The following is a 16,688-nucleotide window of genomic DNA, read 5'->3' on the forward strand; positions in this document are numbered from 1 at the left end:
GCATGAACAGCCTGCGCAGGCCCTGCACATGGAGGTCTGATGCATGGCCTGGAGCATCTGCCCGAGCCTCTCCGCCGCGGCGGTGACAGAGATTTACTGGTGACAAGGGATGTTTGTTCCGTCTCTCTGCTGCGCTGTAAATGAAGCGCTGCAAGCAAACACAGTGGGCATCGCCTCCCTCTTAGACCCGCGTTTGCCCTGGGAAGACAAGCGGCCGGGGAAGACGACAGACACCGGAAGTAAGGGGGTGGCAAGCGAACAGGCAGGAAAATGGGACCACGCCCGGACGTGGCTGAAACACCGCTGGGGGGTTTGGGCCCTGAGGTAAGAGGCGCCAGCCAGGTCAGCCTGGCCCTCCAGAGGACGCAGCCGGAGCTGGTTTTGAACCCTTTGCTATTACCGCATGCTTGGTTCGCGCTGCAAGGATCTCACCTAGCAAGGAGCTGAACCCTACATGCTGGTGTGTGGCACTGGACCTCGAGGTGGTATTTCTGGGGTGCTCCGTGGGCAGGGGGCTGGAGGCGACAGGGGAACCCTTCAGAGGAGCTCAGGGAGGTGCACAACAAAGGAAGGGTCAGCACTGTCCAGAGGAGGGGCCTGGGGGCGCTACCGGGCCGCTGACACCCCGTTAAGCACAAGAGAATCTGCCTTGCACTGGAGGCAGGGGTCCCGATGGGCCCCAAGAGCCATCCCAGAGATGTCTATGGAAAGGCTGTGCCTTGCTCTGAGGGGGCTTTGTTTCCTCATGAGGCCGGGTGGGACCAAGGTCCCCCGCCCCACTGGCAAGCGTCAGCTGGCTCCTAACACCACAGCTGGCTCCTTCCGCTAAGGAGGGCGGGGCAGGGTCCAAGCATAATTCTTCCAGGCCTACAAACCTGTAACATGGGCCCCCCCTACACACACACACAGTCCCAGGGCCCAGTGAAGCGCACCCTTCCCTCCCCCACGTGGGGTCCCTGGGGAGAATGCAGGGAGATCCCCATGGATACACCAGGGATTGGTACCTGGATCTAATCCCCAGCTAACTGAGTGCTTGCCTGGGCCCCCCCAAATCCCAGTGGAGATTGGGGGGCTGCACAGGCTCTGACCTACAGGCAAAATGCAGACTTCAGCCACTTCCTTTCTCCCCAGACCTCTCAGCCTCCTGGCCCCACATCCCTGCAGGGGCACCAGAGCCGGTGCTGCTCCTCTCAGGAGAGCAGAAGGAAATCAGGGTTGCTTTCCCCAGGGCTGGGTCCAGAGCTCTGGGCTGGAGCTGGGTTCTGAGCTCAGCAAGGGAGGCTGGCACGAGCAGGGTGCCATGGGTAGCAGAGAAAGCCCTCAGGGTCCACCCGCAGGAGCCCTAGTCTCTGCTGGCGTTTGCTTTCCTCTCTACAGCCTGGTCTGGGCTCACGGGACAAAGCCACCTACAAGCTGGACCGACGAGGGGGAGCAGCTGAGCTATGGAATTCAGCATCCACACTAGTAACTCCATCATGTCCCCCCACTCCCCACCCCAGCCTCCTCCTCCCCCTGTCGACTCCCATCAGACGAAAATGATCCAGAAGACGAAGCAATCGGTGTCCTAATAGGTAAAGCACAAGGCAGCAGTTGGTGTCTGCTACAGACTGTCAAGTCACCGGGGACCAGGACAACCTCCTCCTTGCAAAGCTGTCTAAACACACACAGCTAGAAATCAGGGTGACCATGGAGGACTTTCAAAGTGAGGGACGTACGCGAGAAAGCTCGTGCTCACAGCACTAAAACATCCTTGGAAGTTTTAAATGCCGTAACTCACACGTTCTTAACTCAGACAGAGTTGCAGCCAACACAGAGGCATTCTACATCAAATTTTGTCCTAAGCGATAAAGAGCAGCTTGTCACAGAACCAAAAATTAATGGTAGCTTAGGAATAAATGATCATGACTTGATCACGCTTAAAATTTGCAAGCGGAATAAAGTCCAGACCTGTAAAGAGAGAGAGAGAGAGAGAGAGAGAGAGAGAGAGAACGCGAGTGAGTGAGTGGGTGTGTGAGTGTGTTTAGACAGTGACACCCCTCTGGTGCTTTAATAGGGCCAATTTCACAAAGCTGAAAATAATTAGGAGCTGGATCGGCTGGGAGGAAAAATTTAATTGGAAAAATGTGAATGATAATTACGAATTATTTAAGAACACCTTACTCACTGAATAAAACCACAATGCTTCAAGTAACAAAGACAGTTATGCTGGTTTAAAAAAGACCTGATTCAGAGAGACGCGAAGACAGCTATAAAAACGTAGAAGAAAACAAATGGAAGAAAGGGGAACCACATTGTCATAAATATAAATCAGAACTTAGAATTTGGAGAAAATGGATAAGAGAAGAGGACTGTACGGCCAGTGAGAAGTTATAGACAATGTTATAGAAGTTATGACAATGAGAGTTTATTTTTTTCTTTTTCTTTTTTAAATATATTAGGAACAAAAAGAATCCCGACACTGGTAAGTACCATTAGGAGGTAGAAACAGTAGAATTCATAATAAAAACATTCAATACATATTTCTGTTCCATAATTGGGGGAAAAACCACCTTCCATTCCAGTATCTGTGGAGAATGTTAAAAAGAAGCCACTAAAATCAGATATTCTAAAATCAACAGGTCCAGATAACGCAGCCAAGAGTTCTAAAAGAACTGGCTGATGAAATCGCCAGAACATTAATGTTGATTTTCAACAAGTCTTGGGCACTGGGAATTCCAGAAGACTGAAAGAAGCCACGGGTGTATCAATATTTCATAAGGGTGAATGGGTTGACACAGGCAATTATTACCCTGTCAGCCTGACACTGATCTCAGGAAGGAGAACAGAGCAGCTGATATGGGACTAAATTAATAAACAATTAAAGGGGAGGCACTATAATTAATGCAAATCAACCTGGGTTTATGGAAAACAGAGCCTGTCAAGCTAACTTGATTTTTAATGAGATTACAAGTTTGGGTGATGAACTTAATAATAGTGTTGATGTAATATACTTAGGCTTTGAGGAGGGTCAATATTTTGATCACAAAAGCAGAATGATATAAAATTAACATGCTAGGCATCAACATGGAACTGCGAACAGGGAACCCTCTTCGACTGGGCGTGTTTCCAATGAGGTCCTGCAGGGACTGGTGCTTGGCTCGATGCTATTTAACACTTTTACCGAAGACCTAAAACATAAAGTCATCGCTGATAAGGTGGGCAGGTGAGACACAAATCTGGAGAATAGAAAACGATGAAGAGCGCTGGACACGGATTCCAAGTGACCGGATCGTTGGTAAACTAGATGCAAGCAAAGACCGCATGTTTTAACACAGGTTCATGTGGGTAGATACATCCGGGAACAGAGAAGGGATGCAAGGATGGGGAAGCAGTAACTGAAAAAGCGTTGGGGGTCATGGCAGCTCCTCAGCTGAGCATGAGCTTCCAGCATCGCCCCATCACCGCGAGAATGAGATCTGAGGATGCAGGAACAGGACAATCTCGAGGAGCAGAGAGACCATTACACCTCTGTGCTGGGCACTGGTGAAAGTGCTGCCGGACACTGGGTCCAGACCCGCAATTCAAGAAGCTTGATAGATGGGGGGGCGGTTCTGTGATGGAGTGGGGGATACCTGTGTATGTGTGTGGCTCACAGAGGGTGTGGGGCTCCTGCTGAGGATAACCCTGACAACCAGGTAACACCTTTGTACTGCAGACAAAGGAGGAGGTGGAGCCTGAGGGGTTTGAATTGGAACTGGGAGTTGGAAGCAGTTAGTCTGGGCTGAGAGAGAGAGAGACAAAGGAGGGGGCCAGGCCCCAGCTCTGGGGGCCCCTCGGGGCCTCCCCTCCCCAACATGGATTGGACTGGCTGTCTCTGCCTGCTGCACTGACTCCTCTGTATGATGCTGTGTCCTGTCGGCTAATAAACCTGCTGTTTTCCTGCTGAGAGAGAGACTCTCCTGCCTGCGGACAGGGTGCAGAGCTTGGGGGACCCCAGAACCCCATCACACTGGTGTCAGGAGTGGGATGTTCTGCACCCCGAGGATGGAGCATCCAGCAGTAAGTGACCGGGGCCCCGGAAGAAGTGGGGCCTGCGAGACCCAGGTGTGCTGAAGGGCAGTGAGGTGCAGCTCCCCAAGGCGGAGGGGCCTGCGGCCGAACCCAAGCAACTGCGGTCGGGGTCCTCGAGAGGGGGTGTCACACCCGAGGAGGGGTTACTCCTGGGAATCTGTTGGAGTCGGTCCCAGAAGGTGGAGGGGCCGAGAGCCCAACCCCCAGGAACAAGTGACCCCTGAGGAGGCTGACACTGAATAAGTTCTTCCCAAGACAGTGTGCTCATGGTCCCTGAGAGCGGGTGTCGCACTGAAGAAGGGGTTCCACTGGGAGTCTGTTGGAGTCGGTCCCAGAGGGCGGAGGGGCCTACAGCCTAACCCCGGGCAGCTTGTGACCCGCAAGAAGCCTGGCACACTGAAGGGATTCTTCCAGGAATCGTGGGGTGCAGAGGGCATCAGCCTGAGAGCCTGCAACCATGCTCAGCAACTCCGCTGTGAAGTGGCAGCACCTGGAAACCGAATCGAGATTAAAGAAGCTGGACAAGGCAGCGTGGATGTGCAGTGGCGGAGCTGAGGGCTGGGGAGAATCCTGCAGAGGTGAGCCCGGATTGGGGCAGGGAACCCTGGACTGCCTGGAGATCTGAACCAAGTGGCCTGCCACAGCTCAAGGAGGGAAGGAGCGATTCCAACCCATCATCTACTAGTGGCCAAGACAGACCTGCGAAGAGTTTTCCAGGCCTGGGCCGAGGAAGGTGCCTGTGTGTCTGTGCAGGAAAGCAGCTGATCCACTGGGAATGGCAAGTTGTCTGTAAGAGAAGCTGCTCCACCTTCTGTGTGTGTGTGGAGACCAGCCGGGGGGCTGGGACAAAGGAGAAAGTGTCTCCCATTGTCTGTCTGTGTTGAACAGCAGCAGCAGCCTGGGGAGAGAGCAGAGCCTGCATTTGGAAAAGGTGCCAATGAGGAAACTAGCCCATTGTCTGAGGAAGATTCCCCAGCCTGGGGTGGCTGGAGAAGGATCCACCAGAAAAGAGCATTCCAGGTGTGTCTCTGAATCCAGCCATGGGGGCTGGAGCAGAGGGAATGGCTCTGGGATGGGCAGTGGTGTCCCTGATAAGGACACTGGTCCTTGGTGCAAGAAAAGTGCTTCTGCTTCTGGGGAAGTAAATCCTTTGCCTGAGCCTGTGGGGGCTCAAGATGGAGCCAAGATCCCAGAGCTGGATCTGAGGGCAGCTGAAGCCCAGATGGGAAGTGGGCCTGCCTCTGTGTCTCTCAGGGGGGATGATGCTTTAACGTGGTCTAATCCAGTTAGTATCATCAGGGAATCCCAGAGACCAGACGATTCTGGTACTTGTTCTTTGCCTGATGCTGAGGTGTTACTGGGAGGGGGTGAGAGGACTCTGTCCTACCAGAGTCATCCTCTCGCCAGGACACAAGAACAGACAGGCAATGGAGTTACGCTAACTGATGAAGATAAAGGAGCTGGTAGCAGAAGGGAGGAAAGGGTCCCTAACCGTCTGTCCGGTGGTACTGGCTGTCTGCCTGAAGGGGGATTACGTGGGAATCTGCCTGATGGGCCAGAAGTGATCCTGGGTTTAGGTGAAACCCAGGAGCTGGTTGTGGCTCAAGGGAGCAGTGCCCCTGTGGAGCCAGACAGGGGTGAGTTGTTGTTTGGGGGAGCTCTTGAGGAAAAGAATTTCCCTGAAACTTTTCCTGACCCGTCTGTGGGGACTGCAGAAAATGGGAGTGAGGTAAAGGAGAGTGAACAGGAAAGGTGCTTGTCTGTAAGCACCAGAGCAACCCTTTGCCTGGGGAGAAGTTTGTTTCAGCTCCTGCTAGCCAGGACCTGCCTGAGTGTGAAACCACTGGCTGTGCTCTGGAAGGGTCCAAAGCAGGCAGGGTAAAAGTTTCTCAGGAATTGGAAGCTGGTGCAAGTAAAGTAAAAACTATCAGGGAATGTGAGCAGCCCTGTGAGAACCAAATAAAACAGTTGCACAGTCAGTCTCTGTAGGATGCAGGAGAGCGCCAGCAATTCCCCATCTCCAGATGGTGGAAACACTTATATTCTCACACTGGACTCCACTTCTGATTCCATGGGAAGGCAGTAGTTGGAGGTAAAAGGACAAAGGAGCTGAGGGCCTGGTGGGCCAGTAAGGGATAAACAGGGATTCCTCCATGTGGATTCTGCGTCTGGGACTCACAAAACAACTCTCAGAAAGCAGTTTGGTTTGCAAATTTCCAGACTGGCAGGAAGGGGGCTGTCTCCCTGAGATCATCAATGGCGCAGCTCTTGTTAGAAGAGAGGGCACAGCCAGAGAGATCAAATTTCCACCCCAGGGGGCAAGGGAGAAGATTAGAACTTGATGGTGCTAAGAAAGGCCTCAGCCATTTATCCCCAAAATACCAGATTCTCAAGGAGGTTACACAAAAGTTGTGGTCTACCAAAGAGCAACGTAAATGTACAGTTGCAATGGGTTTGTTCTGTTACTCACGCCGACTGCTGTAACCAAGGGGTGCTGCTACCAAAAGCTGTAGAATTGTACCATACACTGAATGTTTGAAAAGAGCCATGTGACATGAGGACATTGATGTAGAAGCATGAATTGTATGTTGAAGGAGTCTGTAACTCTGAAATGTCACCATTGTTCCCTGTAACTAGTTTTGCAACCTCTGACATGAGAAGGAACATTCCAAACCTATTGTGTGGCATGAAAGGGGAAACTGAGGCACACAACCATTTTGGTGGTCTGGCTAAATGCCAAGGGTGGAAGCATTTGTACCTTCCTTTACTGGACTGTAACTGAATTCCAAACATTGGGCGGAGCAGCTGTATGGACTGGTGGGCAGACGGGGCAGGGCCCAGACCAGAAAAGAACTATTTGATCTGTTGGTGCTGCAGCATCTGTATGGGCTCTGCCTGCCCGACTTGAGAACGTGGCTGATGGACCAGAAACAAAGGCCGGGAGACCGACCAACCTGAGGGAACTAAAGGGACTTGTCTGGCTGCATCACATGAAAAGGGCCAAGACCAAGCTCCTGACTTGGAGCCTCCCCCAGCAGGATTATGACATGGAGGTGGTGCACATCAAGGGGAGCACTGAGGGTGCAGCCGACGCCCAATCACGAGGGGAGGGCCCCGAACTTCCCCAGGTCACCGACTGAGTGACCCCGCTCAGTTCGGTCTGGAAGGGGGGAGAGATGTGATGGAGTGGGGGATACCTGTGTATGTGTGTGGCTCACAGAGGGTGTGGGGCTCCTGCTGAGGATAACCCTGACAACCAGGTAACACCTTTGTACTGCAGACAAAGGAGGAGGTGGAGCCTGAGGGGTTTGAATTGGAACTGGGAGTTGGAAGCAGTTAGTCTGGGCTGAGAGAGAGAGAGACAAAGGAGGGGGCCAGGCCCCAGCTCTGGGGGCCCCTCGGGGCCTCCCCTCCCCAACATGGATTGGACTGGCTGTCTCTGCCTGCTGCACTGACTCCTCTGTATGATGCTGTGTCCTGTCGGCTAATAAACCTGCTGTTTTCCTGCTGAGAGAGAGACTCTCCTGCCTGCGGACAGGGTGCAGAGCTTGGGGGACCCCAGAACCCCATCACAGGTTCCAAGAAGAGCCATGAGATTGAGCCAAGGACCAGAAAACCTGCCCGAGCGCTATAGACTCAAAACACTCAACCTCTTCACCAGGCCAAAAAGAAGGGAGACAGGGGACAGCTATTGTCTGCAACTATCTACGGGGTGAGCAAACACTTACAAACAGGCTCTCTGGGCTAACGCGACCCGAGGGCTGGAATTAAAGTTAGACACATTCAGACTGTAATAAGAAGCACATGTTGAACAGTGAGGCTAATTAACTGCTGGGAAAACGGACCAAGGCTCATGGCAGAGCTTCGCCACTGAGCACTGCTAAAGCACTGGGCGATGTTGCTCTCAAAGCTCGGCTCTAGGGATTACCGGGGGAAGTCTTCCGGCCAGTGAGACAAGGCAGGTCACGCAAGATGATCTCCATGCTCCTGTCCGGCCTGGGAGTCTCTGAACCCTTCCAAGGCAAGTGGCTGGATTTAGGGATGTTCAGGAGAGAGTTGAGTCGAATGGGAGGCCCCTGGGCCTGACTGAATCAGGGTGGGGAGCTGAGTGGAGGAAGGTGGAGAAACAAGAGATGCCCAGATTTTGCAAGCACTGGTCCAGCCACGGCCCACCCGCACTGCCTCCGCTGGGCACCCCCACTGCACCACACCCACCCTAGCTCTCCTAGGTGCATGGCACCGATCCCACACCGTGCAGCAGGAGCAGCATGTCTGGGGCAGGCAGCGCCATCTGCACTTGTCGGCCGCTTTGGCTGGGTCTGGAGGGAGGACATTCCGCTCCCTTGCCTGAGCTAGGGCCGGGGGGGGTGGCGCATATTGCTGCTCAGCATGATGGGCAAGATCAGTGGGTGTTGGAGCAGCGTGTGGGGAAGGCATTTACATGGGGACCGGGGCAAGGAGCTTCCCCTGTTCTCACTTATCCAGGCCTCAGTAGCTAGCGAGACGCAGCCCAGGCAGCCCATGGCAAGCCCTGGCAACACAAGTCCATTGAGAATGTGAGCAATGGAGCAAACATGTCACTGGGGATGTACAGAGTTGCTCAGCTTCCTTGACTGGGGCGGACAGCCCTGACTTTGGGCAGCCCTCTATGCCCGGGGAGCTGCAGTCCTCCAACACCGTAACCATAGAGATGCAGCTGTGACAATCAGCTGCCAGACAAGGGACGGTCCTCCAACACCGTAACCATAGAGATGCAGCTGTGACAATCAGATACCAGACAAGGGATGGTCCTCCAACACCGTAACCATAGAGATGCAGCTGTGACAATCAGTTGTCAGACACCCCAAGGGGAGAACGGGAGTGTGTATTTCTAAACCCCAAACAGTAATCAACTGAAGCAAAGGTTTGCATGCAATGTCACCGTATTATAAAAGTGTCTTTGGCATTAAAGTCATGAAATTTGAAAGCTTGTCATGTTCTGAGCCTGGTGGGCATGTTACACTATTGGTCCAAACTGTGGTCATCAACCTGTGTACACAAAGGACGAAGCCTATGACTTGCTCTACTGTTCCCAACAAACCTCCCAGAAGGGGAAGCGGAGTTTCTCCCAAGCCACATGTTTCCACAAAACTGACTCCAAGGAACAGCCAGGGACAATCAATGGGTGGAGGTGGGTGGGGGGGCATTAAAGATAAGGGAAAGACATTGAAACGGACAAGAATACCCCAGTCTTGGAAAGCAAAGGAAGGAGGGAGCTGACTCTGAACACAGCCAGGCCAGGAGATGCAGAGGCGGAAGGAGGGAGGGACTTTTAAAAGCAGGCTTGCGCCTGGGGTGGGGCTTATCCAGGAACGGGGGACGAGGGCTGAGCAACCTCTAAGTGGGAAGCCAGAGAAACGCTGGTTTCCTTGCATGAACAGGGCATGTTGTGAAACACTGTCAATGCACCAGATAACTGGTATTAGAAAAGGGATTTTAACTAACACAGAAGTGTGCAGCTGGGAGTTGTGCATCCTGGTAACTTGCTGTGTAACTTCCCTGGTTGCCCCACGTTTCCTTGCTGCTGGTCACCTGGGACTGTGCTATTGAGAAACCCTTTTACTCTCACACCGAGCAGGTCCCTGCCGTGCGAACTCTGGGAAGTGGGTGAACAGATCATGGGGGCCAGTAAGCCAGAGGGGGAAATCCAAGTTAAGAACTCAGGTTAGTGGGATCTGGGGAGACATGGGAGGGACAGGGCTGTTGGGGTCACCCTGCGAGGTGCAACGAGGCTGGCGGAAGCCAAGCTGTGACCTAGCTACTCGTGGGTCAGCTGCCAGCACCAACGCTCTGACTGGCAGCAGCGAGGCATCACGGAACCCCATGTTACAATCCGGGGTGACAGACCCCCCTGCAGGCGTGAGTGATTCTCACATCGCAGTGCCAGGGAGCAGAGGCTGGAGCTGTCCTGTGGCCACAGGCAGTGGGGACCAAGCCCTAGGTGGAGCACACTGAGACGGACAGCTGGGGAGAGAGGCAGCAGAGAGATGTGGAGGAAAACTGGAGTGGGGCAAGGGGAAAAGAGGGAATGTTCAAGAGGCATCAAGTTCTCAAAGCAACCACTGCAAGGCAGACAGGAGCATTGTGGGATTGCTGTTGGAGGACCCACTGCTCCACCGGAGCTATCATGCTCGCTCGTCCTGTGCACGCTGGGCCTGCACTGGTGCACGCACCCGCCCTAGAGCACGAGCAATCACCGGTGACTTCAGTGCGGCGCACGACATGGATGGGGGCCGGAACGGCACTCACCATGGCAATATACTATAGTAGAAACAAGGCAGCTGCCTGGGAGCCCTCCCGAGACCTTTGCATGGACGGAGGTGGCTCTGACAGGTCCCGTCACAGAGGTCCCTTGGAGACTGTCTGAACTTCTCTGACTGTAGTAGGGTTAGCTGGCGTGTTTTGTATATTTTGGCTGGGTAACTAACTTTGCTCTGTCTGTCTTCCCTCACTTTTACATTTAATAAAAACCTCGTTTATTACCACGCCCAGTGTAAATAACTGTTACCTGGAGGGGAACAACCAACGTGCATCTCTCCAACTGAAAAAGGGGCTTTCTCGGTGTGAAACTCTTACACAGAGTAAGACGTAAGTAGTGAGGTGGTGAAGTTTGCCGATGATACTAAACTGTTGAAAACAGTCAAGATGAAAGCAGACTGTGAAGAACTTCAAAAAGATCTCGCCAAACTGAGTGACTGGGCAACAAAATGGCAAATGAAATTTAATGTAGGTAAGTGTAAGGTAATGCATACTGGAAAAAATCACTCCAAGTATACATTCGGTATGATGGGGGCTAATTTAGCTACAACTAATCAGGAAAGAGATCTTGGAGTTATCGTGGACAGTTCTCTGAAAACATCCATGCTCTGTGCAGCAGCAGTCAAAAAAGCAAATAGGATGTAACGAATTATTAAAAAGGGATAGAAAAAAATAAGACAAAGAATATTGTACTGCCCCTTTATAAAACTATGGTACACCCACATCTGGAATAGTGTGTACAGATGTGGTCTCCTCACCTCAAAACAGATATTTTGGCATTAGAAAAGGTTCAGAAAAGGACAACTAAAATGATTCGGGGGCTGGAACGGGTCCCATATGACGAGAGGTTAAAGAGACTAGGACTTTTCAGTTTAGAAAAGAGGACCCGAGGGGGGATCTGACAGAGGTCTATGAAATCATGAGTGATGTGCAGAGGGTGAATAAAGAAAAGTTATTTACTTGTTCCCATAATATAAAAACTAGATGACACCAACTGAAATTAATGGGCAACAGGTTTAAAACTAACAAAAGAAAGTTCTTTTTCACACGGCGCACAGTTCACCTGTGGAACTCCTCGCCAGAGGAGGCTGTGACGGCTAGGGCTACAACAGAGTTCAAAGAAGAGCTAGATAGATTCGTGGAGGTTAGGTCCATAAAAGGCTATCAGCCAGGGGTAGGAATGGTGTCCCTTGCCTCTGTTTGTCAGAGGCTGGAGATGGATGGCAGGAGGCAAATTGCTTGATCACTGCCTTCGGTCCACCCCCTCTGGGGTACATGGCACTGGCCACTGTCAGCAGACAGGATGCTGGGCTAGATGGACCTTTGGTCCGACCCAGTAATGGTTGTTCTCATGTTCAGGATTTATTTGGGATTCAGGTTGTCTGGGGGCTGTTTTCCTGGGTGCTGTCAACAGCCTTGTGGCTGAGCCCTCCCAGAGCACAGCTGGTTCAACGTCTGTGTCGCTCTTTTGGGAGGGGGGAACCAGAGCTTCCAGCCCAGAAGGACAGGGTGGTAGGGAGCCCCAGAGGGCAGGTAGGCGGGCTCAGCAGCATGACTAGCGCATCAGGTGACAGTCTCAAGGGGGACCTCTGTGACACTGAAGGAAGGCAAGATTGCAACGCAGGTAGGGGTACTCACAGTGCAAACGGCGCTGGCTAGCAACCCGAGTGCGTACCCACAGCAGGCTCACCCTGGGGGAGCTAGCTCCTGCTCACGCCCACACTGCCACAGCCCCACTGCTTCCGTGACGCCCGCCCACGCTCTGCACACACGGGCACTTGCAGGGTAGATACAGCTGCGGTGAGGCCAGGGACACCCCCGGGCGAGGCACAAAGAGATGTGGGAGACAATGAGTGGAATTCAGTAACACCCCCCCCAGTCCCAGGGCAGCCGGCAGCTCCCTGCCCACAGGTTCAGACTGTGACAGTAAAGATTTCCCCTGTGCCACATGGTCCCTAGTTACAAAGGGAGCTGGGAGCCACGCCCCGGCAGGCTGGCTTGCGTTCCATGGGGCTGGGCTCACAAAGCTGCGTGCGCCGGGCGTGACCTTGAGCTCGTCTCTGCTGACAAAACAAGCCACTGAGCTCTAGATGCTACAGTGGAGAGTGGGAGCCTTCCTCCCTCGGGGCCTTGCTCCTCTCCTCCAGCACAGGCCACCAGCTGGCAGCCAGGGGAAGGCTGCAGGGCGAGGCAGAGCCCGCTGGGATCTGCAAGGCACAGGCAAAGGGGATGTGTTGTTGCTGTACATTTTCCCATGGACTAGGGAGGGCAGCAGCCCCGGCCCCGGCCCCGGCACAGTCTTCATCCGACACGGCCGGTGCATCGCATACGTCAGGCTGAACGGAGATGTACAAGCTAGATCGGTGCTTTCCAACGGGTATAGCGGGACACACCGCTGTGCCGTGAGAACTGCCCAAGTGCCTGTGAAAATTCGCAGAGCCGCTGCAAGGGGAAATGCCGACCCCGCAGGGCCCCTGTCTAAAACGCAGCTTTCAAGCCCAGATGGGCTGGTGGGGAGCCCGCAGCCCCGCTCCTGGCGGTGGGGAGTGGGAGCCTATTGGAACTGGGACGCGGTTTAAATGCCAGGGCCCAGTTCTAAGAGGCTGGCCCTGACCCACTGAATTCCAGTTATTTATCAGTTCAACGACTTCATAAAAACTCTACTTTCTAAAACGTTGTTCCAGCCACGAAACTCGGAGCCCAAACAGGTGAAAGTCAGACCCCTGAACTCACTGCTGCGTGTGGGACCGATTTAGGGCTGTGGACAGTTGGAAACAGCTGAGTCGAGCAGATTTCGAGAACCTGTCCGTGCTCGCTGTCCAAGGGGGCGTATTCTGGGGTGGATTTAAAACATTAAGGCATTCGACCCTTGTTTGGCTTCCTGCACTCACTGCGATGCTGCAAACCTGCCTCCTGAGGGCCACAACCACAGCAGCTGTAAGGAAAGGTGACGTTTGCGAGCCATCGATTCAGCGGCAAAAAGCGGGCGTGCTGTGGAACGGCTGGTCTCGTCGGTGTGCGCTGTGTTACTGAGAAGGCTGGGAACCACTGAGCCAGCTAAGCGTGGCTCCAGCAGCTGGGGCCGGGAGAGAACCACTCGGTAACGGACCACTGGCTTTGCACTGACTTGGCCAGGCACGGGGTGTCCCCTCCCCAGCAGCACCCACTCGCCCTCATCTCATCGAAGGAGCCCCCTCCCGCCGCCCCCTGGAGTTAGAGGGCTGAGACGCGTGGCACCTCAAGAGAGTCCTGGCTGTCCACTGAGCTCTGCCGAACCAGCCTGCGGACCAGCGACGTCCTGGTGCTCCCCAGGGGCGAGAGGGTGGGCAGGGCCTTCACCTCATTCCACTCCACGTGCAACGTCGTGTCCACAGCCACTGCAAGGAGAGCAGACAAACATCAGCCCCTTAGAGCCTCACCCTGCCACAGGGCCCTCTTCCCCTTGGGACTCAGCCGCACCGCTCCCTGCCCCAGGTCGCACCCCGGCTGGGTCGCCCCACAGACTCCGGGGGAGGCGCTCTCTGCTGGGACCGGATCTCCCGTTCAGGGCGGTGGCAGGGGTCAATTCTCTCTTTCAGGAGCCCCAGACTCTGAATGCACATGGGCCCCCATTGTTACCAGCACGCTTCCTTCCGAGATCTCTGGGCACCAGCAGGAGGGGCGGGCAGTGACAGCCAATGGGTCATGTTAGTCATCCCAGTGGGACCCTCAAAGGGCACAGGGGGGGTACTTTCTGCACCCCGATGAATAGGAGCAGTGAGAGAAGAGGCTGGTCCAAGCATTAGCAGGCCCTAAAATATGTCACGCCAGAGCCACTGCGGAGGCCCAGCTGTCCTAGCATAAGTGAACCGGCCCAGCCCTGCCGTGCAGACAGTGCCGGAGGAAGGCTTCGGGCTTTTCCGTCAGCACAGAGACCCCACATCCTCGAATGACCGTAGCTGGGGCCTCGGCTCCACCCCAGTGAGGTCAGCTCCAGTCCCTCACTCAGGCCTGTGAAAAATGCCCTGCCCTGCCCTGAGGGATGCCATAAAGATGAACAAGCCCTGGTACAGACGCTTGGAGGTCAAAAAAGCCCTCTGTGGTCAACCTGGCTAACGCCCCTGGGAGCGGAGAATTTGCAGCTGCGACCTCAGAACCCCTTTCAGGGCTGCATCTAGCTGCTCCACTGCAGTATGTCCAGTGTGGACTGAATTCTGGCTAACGGAGGCCTCCGGTCTGCCTTCAAAGCTGCACTGATGCTGGGGCTTTGGTCAGCATAAATTTCCTGGACAACGGTGTGGTTTTTTCACAGACCCCCCCAGCCAATATAACTCTCTCAACCTGGCTTTTCTGTTCTTTCAGTACGGACCTCTGGGCATGGACCCGCTTGTGGGTTCGGCCTGTGTGTTGAAAGGGAGTAGGATTCTGGAGCACTAAGGCCGAGGCTGTTATTTTGTGTTTCCCCCGGGTTATTGCCTTGGATTTTCCGGCCCAGTAAACCCAGGCAAACGCCTAACTTGGGGGAGGCGTGTGTGGGAGCTTGAACAAACCTGCCCCTTTGGGTGTGGGGGGGGGACTTCACTCTTCTAGCAAAAGACAACAGCACAAAGGCCCCACATGTTCACACATGCAAAGACGCACCCGAGCTGGGCCACTGGCTTGCCCAGCAGACGCACCATCAGCACTCACTGTCCTGTTCTCTCTTGTATCAACTGGATGGAACGTAAATGACCAGGCAGCTGGTGCACCATTAGCCCAGGCAGCTCCCTGTCACCCTGCCTGTCTTTGGCACCCCCCGTTGTCTCGCTGGCTTAGCTCAGCGTGCATGCTGGGGCCCCGCCCCACCACTTGCGGTCTGTCTGCAGAGCAGGCTGGGGACCCCAGGCCCTCCCGTACCACTCACAAGAACGGCGTTTGTGATATGTGCCCTCCTGGTCCAAACCCATAGGGCTGAATTGGGACCTCCAAAGCTACACACACAATCGGAGCCGCAGCTCTCCAGCAGGGGCAAGAACCGGCACAAAGGGGCCTGAACATACTCCCTAGGGCAGGCCTGCTTGGGACCTCGCTCAGGCCCTGGGTTTGGTCCGAGGGTTCTGCTTCTGAGCTGCTCCCCCATCAAGACACCACCTGGGGCAGGAGAGACTTGAACCCTCTGACATCTCCCCGGCCAGGGCACTTCTGGGAGCCAGGATCCTGCGTCTGAGACTGTGCAAAGCTCACTGCACGGGTGACATGACAGGGGCCTGACCCTCGCCCGCAGAGCTGTTCGATACCAAGGCACGAGGGTGCTGTGACCCTCAGCCCAGAGACTGGACGGCGCCTGGGTCACACCCATATCCCCAGCCTCAAGGTGTCTGTTACACAACACTCTTCTGTCCCTATTATCAACCCTTCTGCTTTCCGAGGCTTGGCTCCTCCCCTGGCGGGGGGTCGCTCCTCAGTCATCCGGGTGTGAGCAGAAACCAATCCCAGGCCCACATTTAACCGATAGGCAGCGCTGCCTCAAACTGCCAGTTCCCAAATTTTACACTGAGGTGACCCACCAGCTGCACTCTCTCTTTTTGGGGCTCCGCCACGGCAGGTGCAGAGAGGGAGAACACCACGAACTCACTAGGATCCGTCACACAGGGCTGCAGAGCCCCATTTTAAGTGGGGAGCCCTCCCCCTGCTCCCCGACTTTCTGTGCAACTGCAGGGGCTCAGGAGCGGAGCCAAGGCCCCTGGGTGGCTGCCATGGCAGCTGGCAGTGCGCCGGGCTCACAGCCCAAGGGAAGGGAAGGACGGCAATGAGCCAAGCCACCACCAGCCCATCTGCGCTCAGCAGTGGCGGGCCTTGTCCAAGTGTGGATGGGAGACCTCCCAGGCCCAGCCAGCTGCAGAACCAGGGAGGGCTGACTCAGCCGAGGGCGTCCTTCCCCCGGGCGAGCGTTCGCTCAGTGCCCGCTCTCCGGACAAGAGGTCTCAGGAGATGTAAACGCAATGTGTTACACGGCCTGGGGCAGCACCTCCAAAGCCGCAGCCAACGCCCGGCTGGCGCAAGGCTGCTCTGTGCAGCTCGGGGCGTTCCTCCGACGGGACAGTGCGTTCTTCATCTCTTCCCATGCTCCGCCCCAGCAGCAGCCGCACTGCGCTAGCCCCTGGGGTGCATGCAGGCCGGGAAGCTGGGGCTAGAGAGATGCTGTTGCCATGGGGTGGGGAAGCAGGGCACAGACAGGGGGTCAGGATAGGGATGGGAGGGGTGGGGCAGGGTACCAGAAAAGGGACGAGGCACTAAACCCTGCAAGCCCGGGGGAGGGGAAGATGCACCATGCTCTGTTGGCAAGAGGGGGCAGCACTGAGCCAGGGGGTGGAGGGAGACGG

The 16,688-nt window shown here is 54.9% G+C and overlaps 1 protein-coding gene across 2 annotated transcripts in view; it reads right to left on the reverse strand.

The window, feature by feature from the left end:
• FAM131A (family with sequence similarity 131 member A) overlaps positions 1–16,688 on the reverse strand; it is a 53,937-nt gene that overhangs the window by 32,474 nt on the left and 4,775 nt on the right. Inside the window, exon 1 of one of the 2 annotated variants that reach the window (XM_075003654.1) lies at positions 13,585–13,703. Coding sequence is in view for 1 of the 2 variants with exons in the window: in XM_075003655.1 (XP_074859756.1) it covers positions 13,585–13,724 (140 nt within the window). In the remaining variant the exon portion in view is untranslated. Of the gene's footprint in view, positions 1–13,584; positions 13,725–16,688 lie in introns of those variants that run through there. The other variant, XM_075003655.1, reaches the window with a different exon arrangement.

The sequence above is a fragment of the Carettochelys insculpta genome, chromosome 10 (assembly GCF_033958435.1).
Source record: "Carettochelys insculpta isolate YL-2023 chromosome 10, ASM3395843v1, whole genome shotgun sequence".
Taxonomy (NCBI): Eukaryota; Metazoa; Chordata; order Testudines; family Carettochelyidae; genus Carettochelys; species Carettochelys insculpta.